This window comes from Patagioenas fasciata, chromosome Z (assembly GCF_037038585.1).
Source record: "Patagioenas fasciata isolate bPatFas1 chromosome Z, bPatFas1.hap1, whole genome shotgun sequence".
In the NCBI taxonomy this organism is placed as follows: domain Eukaryota; kingdom Metazoa; phylum Chordata; class Aves; order Columbiformes; family Columbidae; genus Patagioenas; species Patagioenas fasciata.
The window spans coordinates 25,415,681-25,436,564 of record NC_092560.1 but is presented as its reverse complement, the minus strand read 5'-3'; the positions used below and the strand labels follow the sequence as shown (position 1 = coordinate 25,436,564).

Below are 20,884 nucleotides of genomic sequence, written 5' to 3'. Positions count from 1 at the left end.
AATTGAGCATGGATCTCAACTGAAAAAAAAAATTACAAAGTTTATTGAACATCTAATAAAATATGACCTAGTAAACACATAAAATATCTCACAGAGTATCTACTTTCTGCTTCTGTAAAAATAAATTTTTACTTATGGGACAGGTGTAGAAATATTCCTGATGCAAGAATATTGACTACAAGAATAGAAACTAATGCTACTACACCACTAAAACAAAATGATATCTGGAAACCACATGATAAATACAGAATTAATACCTGTTTATTACCTACTGCCTACTTATTTAAGCAAAGTAAACAGGACATTTTTTTTCTTGAACCCACCAGAAGAATAAAATAAATTCCTGAATATGCTTTTAAGTGAAAACAAACATTTGAACTAATAATCAGAAAACCCTATGGTTTGCCATGCAAGATTTCCTCTTCTGCACTAGTTGTCAAGCAGCTAGAGAAGAACTCTGTTTTGAATATCTTTCATTCCACATGCACCACAGTTTTAGTATGCAGCTTATTACTGTTTCTGTTAAAGGCTGCTGGGTTTTTTTCATGTTTTCAGTGGACATAGGCTTCAATCTGAGGTCAGTGTTTAGACATAAAAAGACAATTTAAAGAATGTACAGAGTGTGTAGTAAGAAAGACATCAAGGACTCAAAAGACATTAAAATAACCTTTTCAGATTGTTTTCATTATAATTTATTACTGAACTATGTCAAAACTGGGGGGGAAGGTCTTAACCCAAACACCTAATTATAGAGTTTATTGAAATGTGAATCAGCCCTCCCAAAAAAGTGCAAAAAGAAAGATGAGGCAAAATTAATTAACCAGCAGAATCACTAGAACTTTTAACTCAGCATCTCTATGTGTGGAAAAATTAGTGCTAAGACACAAGTATATGATGAGACAGTTTCAAATGCCTCCATGTTTCATCACAGTAGTACCTCGCGCTGAGCAAAATTAAATACCAAACATGTTCATATCAACCATATTTTAACACAGATTATTATGTTGCAAGATCCCCAAATTGATGGGATGGTAGTACATACCTTGACAGGTACATAAATAGAAGGAGTAAGATGAATCTACACTGAGATATATAGTTTAAGAATTCTCACAAGTATTGCTGTGAATGCAGAAGCCACTCATGCGTGAAGGGACCAGAAGGGTTGTCAAGAAAAGATCATCTGAAGTATGACTTGTGCACATCTTCAGAACTTCAAAAGGAACAAAGGATACTCAGGCCCAGCCTGATGTGAGGTTTATTTTTTGTGTCTAATTCATATGCACTTAGAATTTATGGCAATGATTGAGGAAAGTAACATTATCAGGACAGGACTTCAATTGTCCTTGGCTTTAAAGACATATTTATGTGTCATTTAACTCAACTGAATTTAAAGGCACACTATCAGTTAGAGATCCTTTACAGAAAATTACTTCTTTAAAGTATATAAGTATATATACATATGAATGTAAGCATATTTCTCCCTAAAGCCAAATTTTGAGATGATAATCACAGGAAGAAGAACTACTACCTGACCAGCAATGGCTCAAAATCCACCATCATTCTGTTGAGATGCAACTAAATAATCTTTTTCACAGACAAGTTAAGCCTTCTGATACATTTGATTGCTTCCAAAGAATCCAAAGGGAAGTACATTTTCTGCAAAATGAATAGTATAATCTAATAGGGAGGAAGGTCGGGGTTCTCCATCAAAAATCTTATAAAACTATTTTTAAAAAGATGAAAAGAAAAAAAATGTCTTCAGGATGCTCTCAGGAACTGAAGGCATCTCAGCTGAACATAGCGTAGGTGATTACTGCAATGCCATCATCATATCATAAACAATATAAAAATTAGGAACATATAACTTCTAACTCTGTGTGTACACAGACACTTTCTAAATATACCAAATGAATGATAAATCATAACAAATATCCCCTTACACATTAAAAATTATTAGCTGTGGTAGAAATATTATTTTGTTTCTTATTCAAGTATAGGTTTCTCTTGACTTAACATTTCAACTACAGGTATTTCTACTCAGTAAGAAAGTACAAAGTTACTTTAATGATAGATGTGATCTGTAATACAATACTAACTGTATGAGAGATACATCTGCTGTGCACTTCATTTCAGTCTTTATTCTAGAAAAATCATATTGCACATAATTGTTTTTTGTGGTTTGTGAACTTCTACTGAAATCAGATAATATCAATAAAAACAGATGCTGCAAACACATACAATCCAACCAGTGTTAGACAAAAGTCCTACATACAGCCTGACAATGAAAACAAGAAATTAATGGTAACTGGAATATATTATTATTTGTGACTTACAAAATCTTTTTTGACAATTACAACTTTAAAACATTCTGAAAATACAATATTATAAACAAAGGCAGGTCCCGGTTAGAAGCTGAATCACATTCAAGGTTACTCTTTATGTTTGTATTAAAGATCATATATTTATTGATTTCATCAGCTGAAAATGTGGGTCCACTATCTAATCCTTCATTGTTCAACTTGTTCTTGGTACATGAAAAGAATTCAAGGTGAAATTCCCATGAATTTTTTTCAGTCTACCTGCTATATCAGTGACTATTGTTTAAACCATTAATTCATTACTCACACATTCTTGGTTTGTCTCTGCATCAAAATCAACAATAAAGTAATATTTCTGCAGTTTCCGGGAGAGCCTCCTATGCCCATGGAAAAGTGAGCATCGGGCAGAGCGGTCTCTTCCTCTGGAAATGAATGATGAGACAGTTCATCCAGCTAAGGGGTGACCTGCTCCTGGCAATTCACTGAACTGTACCAGAAAGATCAGCACAAGAGCATGAAAGGGGAGTAAAGAAAGAGTTGGGTTTTTTTAATTCCTTGCCTATAGGGTCTGTTGAGGGCAGATAGATGCTGCACTCAAACACCTGCATTTTGTTCTTTTGGACCGGCTTATGGCAGTGAAAAGGGGCAGGCTTTTGAGCACGCCAACACACAGGGTCAGCTCACAGCCACCACTTCACAGTCGCGTGTCATACTCTAAAGGCTCGTCCGCATCCTCAGCTTCCCTGGCGGTTGTCTCCATTTCTGTTTCAAAGGCTGGACCAATCCTTTCCAGTATGTAGTCACTTCTTCTCAAATCTACGGCAAGCAAATAAATTCCATGATGCAGCAAAGAAAATGTTTGAAAAGCACGTACACCCCAGGCAGTGTCCCACCCAGTGATGGGTGGCAGCTTTTTTCCAGGAGGAAGAAAATCTGCAGGGGGGGCAAACTGGAGCCAGGGGCGTGAAAGCCCTGGGGGGACCCAAAATGGTCTGAGCTGAAATGAACAAACTTTCCCTGATTATACTCATTCAGATTATTTTTGCCTCCGTTATCTGTAGGTGCCACACACAAATGATGAAAAACAGTAACACTGCAGTTTCTGTTTCAGAATCAAACACTAGTTATTACTCCATGTAGGCACTGAAAGTAAGGAGCTTTTCCCTAGAAAAAAATAGGTGCATGGAAATTCATCGAGAATAGCAGTGTTTTGGCTTTGAATCTTTTAAATTTGCCCCACATCAAACAGAAGCACATTCTATCAAACCCAACATAAATAACAGGCAATCCAACTAAGCAGAAGTTAAGCCTACAGTGTACAGCACCCTATCCCCGCACCAGGAAGCCTTCAGTGAGTTTTCCCCTGGCTAATGCATTGCCAATTTTTAGATACTCTTTCTCATTCTCAAAATTATTTTTGATATTGTCTGTAGTGATGACCCTGGGAAAATAAGCTGTCATTTTGCAAAGCAGAGGAAAGAATTCAATGGGTAGAAGTTTTTGTGCTGCATGCAAACATCAAGTTGAAAGGCTCCAACCTTTACGCAGGTTCTGGGCAAGAGCAAAGCCAAAGAGCAATGTTTTCATATCTGCTTTTGCACAGAGTGTGTGTCTGCTATAATTTTTCAGCTCAACATGACTTCGGTTCTTGTCTTTATAGCATGCCTAGGCCTTTACGTCGTTGCACTTAAAAAAATAATACATAAATAAAAATCAATCTTTACTTCGCATACCTGGAAGTTTGAGCCTCCTGCAGCATGAATTACAACGATGCTTTGTGATGAAATTTCTTATTGCACCTTCTCCTAGGTTTGCTGGTCCAAATGCCATCTTTCCAGACCTAAAATAAATATTATTAAATAATTGAGGAACTTGGAAAAAAAAGCAATTGTAGGGGAGTGATATTATGATGTTTTCCCGTTCTTAAATCAGAGATATTAGCCCTTTCTGTAAAGACAATCAAGGCTTAGCATGTACGACTAGTTTCTTAGCTTTCTGACAAGAAAACTGCCATTTCTAACAAAATATTATCCTACATATACCTCATACCACTTTTCCTTGCTGCTGCATCTCAGAGATGCTCTAGCACAAGACCGGACAGACCCAGCAGTTCCTACTAAAAGGTTCAAAGAAATTTTGGGCACAGTGACATTTAGACAACATACACCAGAATCTGAGTGACTCTGTTGCGGCCACCACCTGTTCTCATCAAGCAAATGGTTTGTTTCTGGTTTTGATGGTAGGTATCTGGGAACAAACCAGAGCTAGCAAGGACTTACTTTTACCTTATTTAAGAGCAAAAAGTCAAAAGCAAGCAGAGCCATAGTCACATCAATATGCAGCACAAAAACAAACAAACAAACAAACAAAACAAAAAAAACCCCAGAGAAACGAAAACAAAAAACCCACAAACAAAAAACAAAAACAAAAAACTGCTGCTGACGAGCAACACTTTAAAATTTATTGGCTTCTTCCTGTGCTCATTTCTGTGTGTCTGCATGCAGGCCAATTCAGCAACATTACTAGGAGATCCATTTGTGGAAGAGTATTTCATATTCTGAATGAAGCTGACACAAACAGAAGCGAGTTATATACACATGTATTAGAAGTATCATGTAATTATAACAGATTCTTAATGTAGTCTGAAAGATCAGTGTTCATTAATTTTCATATTGCTACAGCATTATTCTCAATAATTTAATGGACATCCTAGACATCACAGAGCACTGCACACAACAAATACTTCCAAAGAAACCTTATGAATGCTCGCATTTTATTTTAATGACATGCAGAGTGGAAACAACACATTTTAAAATCTGAAATCAATTATAGCTCTGAGAAGCTACAGAAAAATATTTTAACTCTCTCAAATCTATCTGTAATCCACACTAACAAAATATATTCTCTCCAAACAAGGAAGTTTTCAAGTACGACGCTCTCCCCTTTTACAAAGGAGAAAAGCAGTGATCAGCCAAAACTACTATAGAAAGCTTAGTATATCTCTAATTTCTGGTAGACACTAAAGATGATCTATCTCTTGGATTATCTGAAGGACTTGTCTAATCAGCCTTTACTCCAAATTAGTACATCAAATGAGGCAAAAAGGGAAATATTATTTAAGTTCCATATACATACTTTAAATGACACAGTACTATGTGGCCATTTCTATCCCTTGGTATAATCTGGTAAAACGCCAGTAAGAACAGAACACAGTTAAGTATTTTCTTGGGCATTTATAGGAAATTGAGAAGACTTCACTAATTCCAAGGCTACAGAACCACTCTGATGCTTCCTTTGATCTGTTATTCCACATTAGGGGCAGCAAGTAGCACAAGACAGACTCTTAATTTTCTCATGCTCTTGTGAGATAAACAGGGATGCTGCCTGCAATGTATGTGAACTATCTGTTCTCTCTAGTCAGCACCGGCAATGGTTCAAGAAGAATATTGTACTTAAATTTGGAAAACTATTTCAAGATATATGGGGATAAATTAGGAAAATTTAAAGAATGACCAATAGTTTAGAAATCATGGCATACACTACAAGATTAGGGGCTGGCCTAAAAAAATAATAATAAAAAATAAATTGAAGATAATAGTGAGTATCTATAAGCTTGTTGCATTTTTTTTTTCTCTTTGTCTACAGTGCACAGGACCAGAAAAAAATGTTTCAAGAAGGAAAAGAGGAAAAAGATCATTCAGACACTAATGACAGCAAACTATTGAAAACAGAGGCTCTTGGAATTTTTTAAGGTCATCCCTGGAAGACCTTAAGACTTGTCTGTACAGGACCTGTAAAGCTAGGAACAACCTGATATAGAAGAGAAACCACCCAAACTCTTTGGGTGGCTTCTAACCTTACAAACAGTTTATAAACAAGGTCACTCTCCAGGTTATTAAAGGTCTGATTTTGTCTCCAAGATTTCTCTGAACATAAGAAAATCAAGCTGGTTTTGATTAATTAATCAACACTCGGTCTTTAACTAGAACTTGACTGTTTTGCAGATGGTAAAAAACAAAACAGCAAGAAGTTCTGAAAATAAGATCTGTGTGATCAAATTTTACTAAGCATGACAAAATTATTTATAACAAAAATAACCCAGAAGGACACTAATGAACAAGTTAATGTAGATAAATATTATTCCTATTTTAAACAGGATAAGCTGAGTTGCCATGTGAAGTACTGTGGTCGATGACTAGCCCCAGTCTTCAGTAATACCTATTACAGTTTATACTACCGCTAATATAAAAAATACACTTGAACAGTAGCAAACCAGACTTTGATACATCTGCAGCAATACCTTAAAAATGTTTGCTAAAATCTAGTGAACAAGTACATGACTGATCTCTCTGCCTCTCTACCCTGTGCTACCTATGCTAGTGCTTTTGTCACAGTCCCATGACCTATTTAGGGCAAAGACCTTGTCACTGCATGGTGCTCAGCATATTTCTGATGTTGCTTCTGAAATAAATATTATATGGCCAATATGCCTACATTGATAATTAAACATTCAGACAACACTTATGCGGTTATTTGTTACTGATCTTATTAATTAAATATTAATAATGGTCCCAGAACTAAGAACCTCCTGCCATTATTAACTTGTTCTGAATTCTGGGCATGTCATCTGATATTTCTATAGTTAATTGCTCTTTGTATTAAATCAGACTATTCATATTTATATCTTCCTTCATTACAAACATGAGACACACCTTCAATCAGATGACATGAGCTGAACAAGAGGCAGTCGAGCTGAGCACAAGGCAGTGGAAGGGCAGGAACAGGAGGGCACAGCTGAAGAGATGTGTGTGTTTAGGAAGACTCTGCAGAGAAGAGGACCCTGCAGTAGAGTAATCATCAACACCACTGCTTCTTCTCTCACTACAGCAAATGCTAGTGAGGAGCATGGTCCCAGGATGGGAGAACGGCCATAATTCTGATTCTGAAATTTGATGCATGAAAGCTGACTGCTGCTTCATTGTAGTCTCTCTAGTTTTTGTAACTTTCCACATATGATTCACCATCCCTGTATCACAGCTGTGGGACTGTAATGTGCAGCATGCTTAAATGCACCACTAGAATCTATCAGAAAGGCCGGAGATCCAGAGACCCTCTCCTCATCTTCTCAAGCCATTGTGGCCCCATATAATCAATGACACAGTGCACCACCAGGCAGGGGAAACCGGACTGCGACATTCAAGTTACCGGTGACCCTCTTTGGTGCAAATTTGTGAAGAGACTTACAGGGTCTTCTGTCTCCCTTTCCTGCTCTCGCTGCATAGTCCTGGAAAACTCCTTGGCTGCCAGCACAGCAACACAGAGTTTACCCACCTTTCATACATCACACACCACATGTTGGGAGTTAGGACACTTACAGGCCCGCAGGTCCACAGCTCAAACACCATGCAAAAACTAATTACATCTCTCACACAAACCATAACAAATAAGATACCCAAAGTATACAGACTGTTAGCAGAATTTCTGAAGTGAATGATAACGTCATCAGAAATAAACCTACTTCTTGTCTTCAGGTTTAATCACAGATGGATCTGTAAGGTTTTCCCCAACACCTACAATAAAGTCAACAGAATATGTTACAAAAGAAGGTAGACATGATTTCATAATCTGTCACTTAACTAAATTGTAATTATCCATGTTCTTTGTAGGTCATAAAGTGTTGTAGTTAAAGTGATCTTGACTTAAAAAGAAATTACGTGTATAAAAATCTGTTGAGTGTTGGCAAAAATATACAGTTCTTATTACAGTCCTCACTTCAGCTGCTTTGGGATTTATTTATATGTAGATGGAGGCCTTATGCAAATGCACTAAATATAACGATGAAGCTCAACTAAGTAAAATGTAACCACCGTAACACTGCTATTTAAGTTGGACTATAGGTATTGTATCATGTGGACATTCCTTATATCAATAGATCTATTCTCAGATACAGATTCTCTTCAAAGGAAAAAAACAACAAACCACAGCTTTGTGATGTGCAAATGCTTAGGTCTGTTATCCCTTTTTTCTTCTGGTGGCCATGGGAGCATATTAAACAAACAATTTAATTATGATATTGAATGCTGATACCTCTGTTGCCATTTTCCCCAAACTGGTGACACACTACCATTTTAACAGAAAGCTTTTTTCATATATCTCAGGAAATGGGTGTGCTTTTACACTAACAAAATAAGTCCATGATCATATGATATGCAATTATTTTTATGTCAATAGGTGACTAACGGTAAGTTTATATTCTGCAACAAACAACAATAAAGTTTATGGAAATAGCATATTGTGGCTGAAAAACCCTGAAATTGCAATACTCTTCAATGAAAATAATTTCAGTTGATGTAGATTAGACAAGATGTGGTGTATGTGTATGTGGAGATCGCCGTGGTATTATACAGTAAATAATGATAGAAATTAATCCTATTAGAAATTCAAGGGGAGCAGCCCTTGCACTTTTCCTAAACTCCAGATTAGAGAAGTACAAGATAAACATAAGGCCAAAACTAGAGCAGATTTCAGTTTGCTTTGGATGGAAACTGAAGCTCCAGTCTTGATGAGATTTACATAGATGTTTAAATTGTCCGTGTCTGAGCCAACACAGTTGGTCTGGAACTGTCAAGAGTTGTATGAAAAACCCAAGCAAACCTCAGACAAATTCTAGCAGGCTAGGGTGAAGACACACTCTTTATGTGTGGGGGTTTTTTTTATGTGCAGCTAAAACCAAATGAAGGCACGGATGGAATTATAGGTTTATTTTGCATAATAAGCATGTCTTTTTGCAATTCACAGCTTCTGAATGCTGTAAAATGTAAATATGTTAAGTCTCTGTCTACCCATACACATTTCTCTTGACAGAAATGACAAACAATTGTGTTTATACTGTTTGATGGGTGCTGTTCATCTTCTGAACATTGTCAACTTTTATCTCTTTAAAATATGCCATGTTCCCACTTACATATGTAAAGTGATCACATGTTCTTTGAAGGAGTCACCAGACTTTGTGAATAGCATTCAGGCTTCCAGCTTATGTAAACTGCTTACAGATTTATTAATATGAAAAAAAAAAATTACAGATAGCACTTCGCACTCTCTGACAGGTATACATATATACTAAGTGTGCACAGATACATAGGTATGCTTGAGTTTCTATTATTTATGTATCTTGACAAAAATACCTTAACTGTAGAGTGTTTTTTTGGAGCTGGGTGAAATGCTCCTGAACACTTCATCTACCTAGTCTTTTGCCCATTTAGCCTAGATGCATTTGAAGCCAAATTATTTTCCCCTTACACCTACATTAATCCAGAGTGTTTCTGTGGATACTGATATACCAGTGCACAGATATCCAGGGGGTTTTGAGCTTTGCCAGTATGTCAATGAGACCAGAATTTGGCCCATTCCTCAATATGAAATTCTCTTTTGATAAAATTGCTTTTCATTGGGTTTCAAACGGTGATCCCATGCTAGCAGTCACCTTGCAAATCCAGAACAAGGAGCTCCCCACGTGTGTACACGTAGGTCCAGTGAGAGAAAGCGAGCATCAGCTCTTCCAGCAAGCTGCTGGGCATGATCTCATCTCCGTTGTTGTTGTTGTATTTCCGAAACTCGCCCGTCATGTACTTCTCAATGGTTAGCCACTGGTTTGCTGAATGGCAGTAGATGAGGAAAACTTCCAGGAACCTGTAGACATAAATGCTATCAGGAGCTGGCAGGGTAATGAACATCCTCACAGTCAGCACACAGTGTGATGCAAAGCAAACATACCAAAAAGGAGGACACATCTTCCCTAGCTGGAATGTTTTGAACAGTAGGAGGTAACAAATGGCAGACAGCACAGAGGTTTTCTCATTTTGATAACTCTCAAAAGAAGGCACTTAATTAGAAAACATAGTTTATGGACAAACAACATAATCTGGTTTACTTCAGCCCTCTGTAAATAAGCTATATCAAATTGTGTTACATTAACTGTATAAAAGGCAATTCTTGCTTAAGTCTCAGGAACAGCATTGCGAAGCAGCTTACTTTGCCATCACATGTAGCTATAAAGACTAAGTTCAAAGCTGCTTGCCTTTCCTGTTAAAAAAGTTGTTTAACTATCATCAGACTGTCTAAGCAGCAGCTATTTCAATCCACTATGAAGAAGAATGCCTGGGACACAGCTAAGAAGAGAGACCTATGGCACCTAGTACATAAAGACAGTGATTTTACCTTGGAGTATAGGGAATAGTATGAGGCTTCATTTGATTGAAGGTATAGATTAACTTCTGGGCAGCCCTTTGCTGTTGGATCTCCTGAAGAAAATAATGTTATCAGCGCTATTTTCATTTTCATGAAGAAACGTGCCATGAATTAAACAAACCAAACAAACATCTGATTGTATACTGTTTACAAATGGGAGATATATCTTCTTCAAAATCTTTTTCCTTTCCAAAAGTGAACATCAAACCACATGTCAACCATGCTGAAGACATTCACATCTAAGCAGTATAACATTTAAGGCACATCAGGCTAGACCAGTCAGTGTGCCTTCAAGTCCGAACTCACCCTCAGGCAGAGATGTAACACTGTGCCATCATGAAAGATCTTTTGCCAAGTTTGAACCACTTCCGGCAGAAAAGACTTCACAATAAATACTTGTCCCAACTTTAATATGTCATTCTCTGACCAAGTACAAATGACCTTCATGGCCCTGCGCAGACCCCCATCCATCTCCTCCTGTGACAAGACCTGGATCATTGCAGCCATGCCATGCTGGGACCAGGAAGACATGCTTTTACCAAGGTTCATAGGTGAACTTTCTTCTAGCCGATAGATTGTCACTTCCTCTCCAGCTTAAATAAAAGGAATTTTTGTTAGCAGAAGTCACATGTTGCAGAAACAGGAGAGAAGTGCTTTGTCATCTGGTATCTTAAAATAACATACCACTTTACATACCTTCGTAAGCCACATTTTAAAGGAGAGCCTTTTTATCATACTGATAATCTCTGTGAAAACTTACCCAGCCTAAATTTATACTACTTACTACATACATTCTGCTTAAGATCTACTGTGATAAGCAGTCCAAAGAGCTTGTATTAAGCCTCTAAACAAAGATGAATTTAAGACCTCCTGCACACTTCTACACAAACAAAGCTCGTTGATACTCTGGTCTACATAAATCAATATCATTTGCCACAGATTTTAAGTACCTAAAGAACATGTACCCTACATATATATTTACATGGTTGCGTCTGTGAGAGAGAAAGAGATTGAGAATGCAGGTATTAAGGTTAAGGGGAACGTTTTTGCTGTCTTCAGCTATTGTAATGATAGGCATAGAGAAGATGAAGTTAGCCTCATCTCTGAGGATGACATGGCAGAGCGGTGGATGTGGTCTACCTTGACTTCAGTAAAGCCTTTGACACAGTCCCTCACAGCATCCTCACAGCTAAATTGAGGAGGTGTGGTCTAGACAACAGAGTAGTGAGGTGGGTTGCAAACTGGCTTAAAGAGAGAAGCCAGAGAGTGGTGGTCAATGGTGCGGAGTCCAGTTGGAGGCCAGTATCTAGTGGAGTGCCTCAGGGGTCAGTACTGGGGCCAATATTATTCAATATATTCATTAACGATTTAGACGAGGGAATTGAGTGTACTATCAGCAAGTTTGCTGATGACACTAAGCTGGGAGGAGTGGCTGACACGCCAGAAGGCTGTGCTGCCATCCAGCGGGACCTGGACAGGCTGGAGAGTTGGGCGGGGGATAACCTGATGGAATTTAACAAGGGAAAGTGTAGAGTCCTGCATCTGGGCAGGAACAACCCCAGGTTCCAGTATAGGTTGGGGAATGACCTATTAGAGAGCAGTGTAGGGGAAAGGGACCTGGGGGTCCTGGTGGACAACAGGATGACCATGAGCCAGCACTGTGCCCTTGTGGCCAGGAAGGCTAATGGCATCCTTGGGTGTATTACAAGGGGGGTGGTCAGTGGATCGAGAGAGGTTCTCCTTCCCCTCTACTCCACCCTGGTGAGACCCCATCTGGAATATTGTGTCCAGTTCTGGGCCCCTCAGTTCAAGAAGGACAGGGAACTGCTGGAGAGGGTCCAGCGTAGGGCAACAAAGATGATTAAGGGAGTGGAGCACCTCCCTTATGAAGAAAGGCTGAGGGAGCTGGGGCTCTTTAGTTTGGAGAAGAGGAGACTGAGGGGTGACCTTATTAATGTTTATAAATATATAAAGTGTGAGTGCCACGAGGATGGAGTCAGGCTCTTCTCAGTGGCAAACAATGATAGGACAAGGGGCAATGGGATCAAGCTGGAACACAAGAGGTTCCACTTAAATTTGAGAAAGAACTTCTTCTCAGTGAGGGTAACAGAGCACTGGAACAGGCTGCCCAGGGAGGTTGTGGAGTATCCTTCCCTGGAGACATTCAAAGCCTGCCTGGACACATTCCTGTGCAACCTCACCTAGGCGTTCCTGCTCCAGCAGGGGGATTGGACTAGATGATCTTTTGAGGTCCCTTCCAATCCCAAATACACTGTGATACTGTGATAATCACTTGAGTGCACACACATACAAGATACAGCAAGGGAAACCCCAACAAATACTGGGAAAAATACTAGGTTCACAATTAAGCCAGTCAAACACTGGAAGAGGTTGTCCAGACAAGCTGAGGACTCTCCATTTATAGATATATTCAAAAGGCAATTGGCCAGTCCCTCAGCAACCAGATCAGAATTTGCTGTAGAGTGAGTTGAACCAGATAACCTCCAAAAGTTCCCAAATTATTGCATGATTACAACTCTCACTCTCTAGAAAGAGAATTTCTTTTAGAAAATAATTGCTGAAATTAATCTAAGGCATTTTCTCAAACATAGTCTTTAAAGACATAATGCACTTACAATTTATAAGACAAAAAACATAACCAGGAAGCTGGTACTCACCAAAGAGCTGGACTGGTGTAAACGGTATGGTCTGAGCAAGTCTCATTAAGTTGTTTCTTTCAACAGCTGCAAACATAGATTTCACTATTATACTGAATAAAGAATAAGCTGGCTGCTTTTCAGAAATATCTGGCCACGCTTTAATGTACTATGCAAAGCCAAGGAGGCTGCAGTGTGATCCTGTGTCAGATCTGAGCACCATTCTACCCAGCTACCAAATACACTTTGCACACCTATGGCATCTCATAAGCATCAGCTGCCACTCTCTCACCCATTCATTGACTCCCTTCTTCCAAGGAAACAAGCTCTTTGGGACAAGCCCCTTGCACTCCGGCTAGATTCTGCTAACTCTTCATCCTCCTCCTTCCATCAAGGGCTGCTGCTAATTCTTCCTCCTGCCAGCTCCAGGGTGGTGACACTCATACTGTGCCAAAAAGATGCATTGGTCCCAGCTGCCATCCCTGCCTGTATCTGTCAGGCTCAGAAGCACCTGGGGATTTAGCAAGGCATCACAGGAAAATCCAGGCTTGCCCTGCACAGAGCACTGTTTCTTCATCTGGGCTTCTCACCAAACAACATCAGTAACATTATTATATCTCCCTAATTGGCTGCTTGTTTCTCAGGCAAACACTTTCAAAACTTCAGAGTGACAACTAGATATTTATGGATTTGTCTTCACAATGACTCAGTTATCAGGAAGGGGGAGTGAGTTATGAAGTAAGCCACAAAGAGGGTAATCAGGGAATGAGGCAATTTGGATGCTACAGTGCTCACTGCCTAATTTCCCTATTCAATGGCTGAAGACAAAACTAGCATCCAAAGCAGAGAGTGAACCACAGCAGAGCTGTGTTTCTCTGCAGAGCAACCTAAAAGCCCTAACAGCAGACTCTTCCAGAGCCTGGACACCATCTGTCCATCCTTTTAAGATTACTCTTCTGAGCAGATATTAATTAGAGATTATTTAGTCCAGAAGGAGAGAGCAAAGGGGACACATGACATGGCAACCCACGAATTAAGCTCCTCATTTTAGATCTGCATTTCAGACTGCATTTCTTGTTTATCTTTTCTGAATTCAACAGGTATTGGTTAACATGCCTGAATAGTTTTGGAACATGGAGTGTAGTTCAGGGTCCTATCTTGATGCCTCACTAGGAACATGTTCTAGTCACAAAACTAGTGCATAGCAGGGACAACAATGCGAATAGAGGAGCTGCCAGACCTGTCCTGGTCAGACCATGCCAGCACTCACTCTAGAGCAGGGGTGTCAAACTCATTTTCATGGGGGGACGGGGGGGGGGGCAGACACATCAGCCTCGCAGTTGCCTTCAAAGGGCCAAATGTAATTTTAGGACCATATGTTGGAATAGCTACATTTATATGTTCCTAAAATTACATATGGCCCTTTGAAGGCATCCGCAAGGCTGACAAGGCCTCCGGTGAAAATGAGTTTGACATCCCTGGTCTAGAGCCTCCAGAACCAATGTGAAGTGGACTTGTACCAGCTACTGAGCTTGGGTCAAAACTCAAGTTCTATTTGGGTGTATAGAGAGGCAGAACTGTATTTGCATGCACAACGGGATAGCAAAAATAATGCATAAGCAGTATATGGTGCAGGATTGTAGTACAAAACTTTTGGGCTTAGTTGGCTAAATTCCACCCTGAACTTCCAAAGGAAAAAAAATCTACACTGGAAACCTCTTGAGACATTTGTTAACTCATAATGGAAACCACCCTCATCAGTGCTAAAAAGTCCTACCTAATCTCAAATAGCATGCCTGACAGGAGCCAAATTAATCACTGCAACAATGCCAAGATGTCAGAGAAATTACTCCTGTACACTGATTACAAACCAGGAAGTGTTGTTCCCAGTGAAAATCGCACAGCTTTTTTAACTTCAGGAAGCTGCTAATGCTTCTGGTTTACCCTCAGCGTCCCTTTAGAGGCAGCTGAGTCCTGTAGGCAACAGGGACACCTACTGACACGCTCTGCTCAGCTCTCCTCCAGGAAAAACTGAAATCCACACCTTGTGGGAAAATCTGTGCATACTCAGCCCAGGAAAAGACAGGACTGCAGGTAATTAGCATCCAAATGATTTATTCCCTGCCGGATTTCCAGGAGTTCATAGGTATATAAACACAGATTAACTAGTACAGGACCAATTAACCGAAGAAACCAATTCCAGAAAGTACAAAGGAAGATGTGGGAGGTGTGAGGGGAAGTGACAGCTATAAACAAATAAATGCCTCTTCTGCCTCCCCAGGAATCAGAGCGCTATTCATTTCCACTAATATTTTGAAAGTGATTGTCTACATTCTGCTCTGGATTTGCCAGAAATACTCAGAATGCAGCAATTAGCAGCAAGAAAATAATTCATAATTTCCTCACTGGAGTGTTAGACATGAATTAACACAGAACATTCTTAGCAATGGGCAATTGTGCAACTCTTCAAAATGAAAATCACAGAGGATGACAATGGAAGTACCAGTGTTCTTTTTAATTTGTTAAATTACTCAGCTATCATTCTGGTGCCTCCTGCTTACCTGAGTAGTGATGATGAAGGTCTTGAGATGTTTTCGAGCACGCAAAGATATCTGAAATAAGTTTAAAGGATCATTATGTTAATTATTATAGCAGAAGTAAATGTATGATTTTTTAATGCCTTCCATCCCAGAGTTTGTCATGAAACAGATTAATGAGAATTACTGTCTCAGCATTCTAAGGAGGAGAATTACTACTAGGCTTTAAGTATATTATAATGTAGAGTATATTGGCAGATTTCAGTCATCAATGTAATATAGCCAGATGACTTATTTATTCAAGGAAATGGTGGGAAACTTGTGATATTAACCTCAAGGACATGTAGCTTCTCTAAGCCAGTTACACCTCTGGGATATTAAAAGCACGTTGCTGTCCATCATGCTTCACAGCCTCCCAAAGGCATGATTTTTCCAACTTCATCCTCAGTCATTAAACATTCCATTAACTATACAATTACACCAAAGCTATTATAATACAGTCCCATTAACTCACAGTGTCTAAAATGCTGTTAAAATATAAACAGAGAAACAATTCCTGTGGTTATATATTTAACAGCCACAGCCAGATCAAATTTTGTCCAAAAATCTTTGTTTTAAAAAAAATCTTTTTAATAAAACCAAGATTAATAAGCACATTTCCATTAATTAGATGAAATCGCTTTGTTCTATTGGAAAATGACATTTCAAAATGTCAGATTTGAGAAAATAGGTATAGTTTTAATTCTGAAAAATGAAATAATCAAAACCAAATCTTCATCAAAATACTTGAACATTACACTTCTTGTTCTATTTTATTTGCTTATCTTCCCTTTTTATGGGAAAAAAAAAATCTTACATAAGAAACATGAATAGATGTTGGGGGAACGGCCAGCATTCCCATTGAGTGCCTTTGGTGATTTAAGGTCCCTTTTGGTCTCTTCCTTGCTGGACCCAACTAGTTTTGTTGCATTTTGTAGGTAGTAAAACAACAACCATGAAAAGGCAAATGGGGGCTAAGAAGTCTTTCCTTTTGAGAATGGGAAAACTGAATTTTAATCAAAGCAATGGTGTGCTCCACAGAGTTGCCCCACAACTCACTACGCTTGCAGCAGTGCACTTTGGCACTGCAGAGTTTTGTGCACAGCCAGGCTCGGAAAGTGCAGTGCTTGAACGGGAGATAAGCCTAAGAGCAACTCACTTCTGCATCACAGTTAGCCTCAAAAAGAGGTAGATGCCCAGCTGCTCAGCCTCTTACAGCTAAGTAGCATGTCAGGAAAACTGGAAGACAGACTAAAAGGCAACAAATACAGGTGAAGTTAACTAGCACTCCACTTTTTGTGGAACTAAGTAATTCCCCACTATAACCTGTACTATAATGCGTGTACACCAATGCACACAGCAAGGGGAATAAGCAGGAGGAGTCAGAAACCTGTGTTTGGTCAGGAGTTCATGATCTGGTGGCAATTACAAAGACATGGTGGGACAGCTCACATGACTGGAATGTGGTCATGGATGGCTATGTCCTTCTCAGGAAAGACAGGCCAGCCAGGTGTGGTGGTGGGTTGCTCTTTACATGAGAGAGCAACTACAATACATTGAGTGTTGTCCAGGCATAGATGTGGAGTGAGTTGAGAGTCTAAGGGTAAGAATTAAGGGGCAGGCTGGCAAGGGTGATACTATTGTGGGTGTCTATTACAGGCCACCAGATCAGGCTGAGGAAGCTGATGAGGCCTTCTAAAGGCAGCTGAGAGTGGCCTCACAGTCACAGGCCCTGTTTGTTGTGGGTGATTTTAACTTCCCTGATGTTTGCTGGAAGGACTACTCAGCCAGCCACAGTCCAGGAGGTTCCTCCAGTGCACTGATGATAACTTTCTGATGCAAATGGTGGAGGAGCTGACCAGGAGAGGAGCACTGTTGGACCTCATCATCACTAACAAGGAGGATCTGGTTGAAGCAGTAAAGGTTGAGGGCTGCCTTGGCTGCAGCGACCATTAGATGGTGGAGTTCAGGATCTCATGTGGCAGGAACAAAATACTGAGCAGAATTGCAACTCCGGACTTCAGCGGGGCGAACTTTGGCCTTTTCAAGCAATTGCTAGGGGAAATCCCATGGGCAAGGCTGCTTGAAGGTAAAGGGGCCCAAGATAGTTGGTTAGTGTTCAGGGACTGCTTCTACCAAGCTCAAGATCAAAGCATCCTGACACGCAGGAAGTCAAGGAAGGGAGCCAGGTGACCTGCGTGGTTAACCAGGGAACTGCTGGGCAAGCTCAAGTGGAAGAAGAGAGTTTATAGTCCTTGGAAGGACGGACTGCCCACTTGGGAAGATTATAAGGCTGTTTTCAGAGGATGTAGAGAGGCAACTAGGAAAGCTAAGGCCTCCTTAGAATTAAACCTTGCAAGAGGGGTCAAGGACAAGAGAAAGAGCTTCAAACACATAGCAGATAAAACTAACACCAGAGGCAATGTAGGCCCACTGATGAATGAGGTGGGTGCCCTGGTGACAGAAGATACAGAGAAGGCAGAGTTACTGAATGCCTTCTTTGCCTCTGTCTAATCTGCCGGAAGCTGTCCTGAGGAGCCCTGTACCCCTGAGGCCCCAGAGGAAGACAGGACAATGGAGGAGTTTGCCTTGGTTGATGAGGACTGGGTTAGGGAGTAATTAGGCAATCTGGACATCCGTAAATCCATGGGTCCAGATGGGATGCACCCGTGGGTGCTGAGGGAGCTGGCTGAGGTCATTGCTAGACCACTCTCCATCATCTTTGCTAAGTCGTGGGAAACAGGAGAGGTGCTTGAGGACTGGAGGAAAGCAAATGTCCCTCCGGTCTTCAAAAAGGGCAAGAAGGAGGACCTGGGTAACCATAGACTGGTCAGCCTCACCTCCATCCCTGGAAAGGTGATGGAACAACTTATCCTTGGTGCCATCTCAAGGCATATCAAAGATAAGAGGGTCATTAGGGGCAGTCAACATGGCTTCACCAAGGGGAAGTCATGCTTGACCAACCTCATAGCCTTTTATAAGGACATAACAAGGTGGATAGATGATGGTAAAGCAGTGAATGTGGTCTACCTTGATTTCAGTAAAGCATTTGACACAGTCTCCCACAGCATCCTTACAGCTAAAGTGTGGTCTGGACGACTGGGTAGTGAGGTAGACTGTGAACTGGCTGAAGGAAAGAAGCCAGAGAGTCGTGGTCTATGGGGCAGAGTCTAGTTGGAGGCCTGTATCTAGTGGAGTGCCTCAAGGGTCAGTACTGGGAAACAAACATTTCTTCTCAGTGAGGGTGACAGAACACTGGAACAGGCTGCCCAGGGGAGTGGTGGAGTCTCCTTCTCTGGAGACTTTCAAAACCCACCCAGACACATTCCTGTGTAACCTCACCTAGGTGTTCCTGCTCCGGCAGGCGGATTGGACTAGATGATCGTTCAAGGTCCCTTCCAACCCCTAACATTCTGTGTTTCTGTGATTCTGTGAACCTTGAATTTCTTCATTGGCCACTTCATAATGGCCAGTTATTGTTCACTGATTTCATAATTTCAGGGAAATCACACAAACAGAGGAATCACACCAAAGTGCAACTTGAAAAATTAAGCGTACATTAAAAATTTATTTTCAGGTATACAGCCTGTTTTAACCCTGGAGGTCTCTTAGACTGCCAGGGATGAAAGCATTACTATCATCTTAAAGATTTTCTTCCTGTTGAACAGTATAACATAACTTGGCAGACTAGAGTAAAAATAAATTATTTTAAGATTTTGCAGCTACCATGAAGAAAACATGCCCTCATATAAACAAACAAACAAACAAACAAAGCCCCTTTCACTTTAAAGTACAAATTAATAACATATGAAACAATAGCTGAACGTTTTCCTATAACCCTTCAACTAGAATAACTTCCTTTTGGATTTTGTACCCCAAAATTGTCAGAGTGCGATTTGCAGAGAGGAAATAAAATGAGTGATAAGCAACCAAAAACTTACTGTCAGTTTTCTCTGAAGTTCTTAACCTGTTTAAAAGCAAAAGTTCAATATTTTATTTCAAAATTTCTGTCTTTAACATTAGCACATCTGTGATCGATGTGAAGGCAAAACTCACAAAGGTTTGGTCAGCAATCATAAAACTTAACAACCCTCGGTGCAACTTTGTTCATTGCAACAATCAGCAAATAATATTCAGTTACTGAAGAACGGCCACAAATTTCTGCATATTTCTTTCTCTGCTTATGTTCAGCTGCTCTTATGATTTTGCACCACTGTTCATGCTGTTTACACTGCAATAACAATGTCAGTTAAAGACCACTTCAATCACACACATTTTTCAATCTATGTTGAGAGGTATTCAAAGCTGCCTGTGCCATTAATATTGCTTGCACAAAACCAGACTTTTTAAACTGATGGTCCTTTGGATTAGCAAGGCTGCAGAAAGACTACAGCATCAGCATCAACATTAAAGCAGTCTTTGTTACAGAAGACAGCAGATATGATTCACCTCACAGACCAGAGAGATCCCACTGAAGACAACAGACTAAGTGACAGAATCAGGCCACTCAATGGCCTGTAAGTCCTGATAGTAAGTATGCAATTTGCGTACTGCCTATAAATGACACAGGACGGGTAAAAAACACAGTCTCTCTCTTTTTTTTCTACTTTCCATGGTGAAACCACACGGGATGTGACAGCTTTCTAGTGTCTTTTGTTTATTATATCCACTGTTACTAAATAAGAGAGGTATTAAAGAAGTTGATCAAAACAAGAAAGAAAAATAAAAGGAAAATAGAGATAGCATTGCATGTGGGAAAAATAGCCCCAATATTAAGATCAATCAAGGTGGAAAGAATCAAAAAAGCAACAACAAAATAGAAAATACTTTTGAAAGCAGTATACTTTCACTAAATATAATCAAAGCTTAATAACTGTTGAAAACCCATCAAGAAAACCAGGCTAAATACTTTGTAAATGTACAGAGTCAGTAAAAAATAGATTAATCAGAGAATGAGAGAAGCTTTCATGAGCTGCTAGTATTTCAATTATTAAAAAAGGAAATATGCAATTTGCGCAGCAAAAGCAAATATAACTTTTTATGCTCACTGGATTGGAATAATGGCTAATTAAAGATGCTATGGTGA

General features: G+C 39.8%; 1 protein-coding gene across 8 annotated transcripts in view; it reads right to left on the bottom strand.

The window, feature by feature from the left end:
• Nucleotides 1-668: 668 nt before the first annotated feature.
• The window catches only part of TRPM6 (transient receptor potential cation channel subfamily M member 6), a 113,758-nt gene continuing 93,542 nt past the window's right edge, over nucleotides 669-20,884 (bottom strand). For all 8 annotated transcript variants that reach the window (XM_071801836.1, XM_071801833.1, XM_071801834.1 and 5 more), the window contains 9 exons: nucleotides 19,740-19,765; nucleotides 15,784-15,834; nucleotides 13,244-13,309; nucleotides 10,872-11,158; nucleotides 10,536-10,618; nucleotides 9,802-10,007; nucleotides 7,837-7,888; nucleotides 4,052-4,158; nucleotides 669-3,134 (listed from right to left, as the gene is read on the bottom strand). In XM_071801836.1, coding sequence (XP_071657937.1) covers nucleotides 3,013-3,134; nucleotides 4,052-4,158; nucleotides 7,837-7,888; nucleotides 9,802-10,007; nucleotides 10,536-10,618; nucleotides 10,872-11,158; nucleotides 13,244-13,309; nucleotides 15,784-15,834; nucleotides 19,740-19,765 — 1,000 coding nt within the window. In that variant the 3' untranslated portion in view covers nucleotides 669-3,012. The remainder of the gene's footprint in view (nucleotides 3,135-4,051; nucleotides 4,159-7,836; nucleotides 7,889-9,801; nucleotides 10,008-10,535; nucleotides 10,619-10,871; nucleotides 11,159-13,243; nucleotides 13,310-15,783; nucleotides 15,835-19,739; nucleotides 19,766-20,884) is intronic.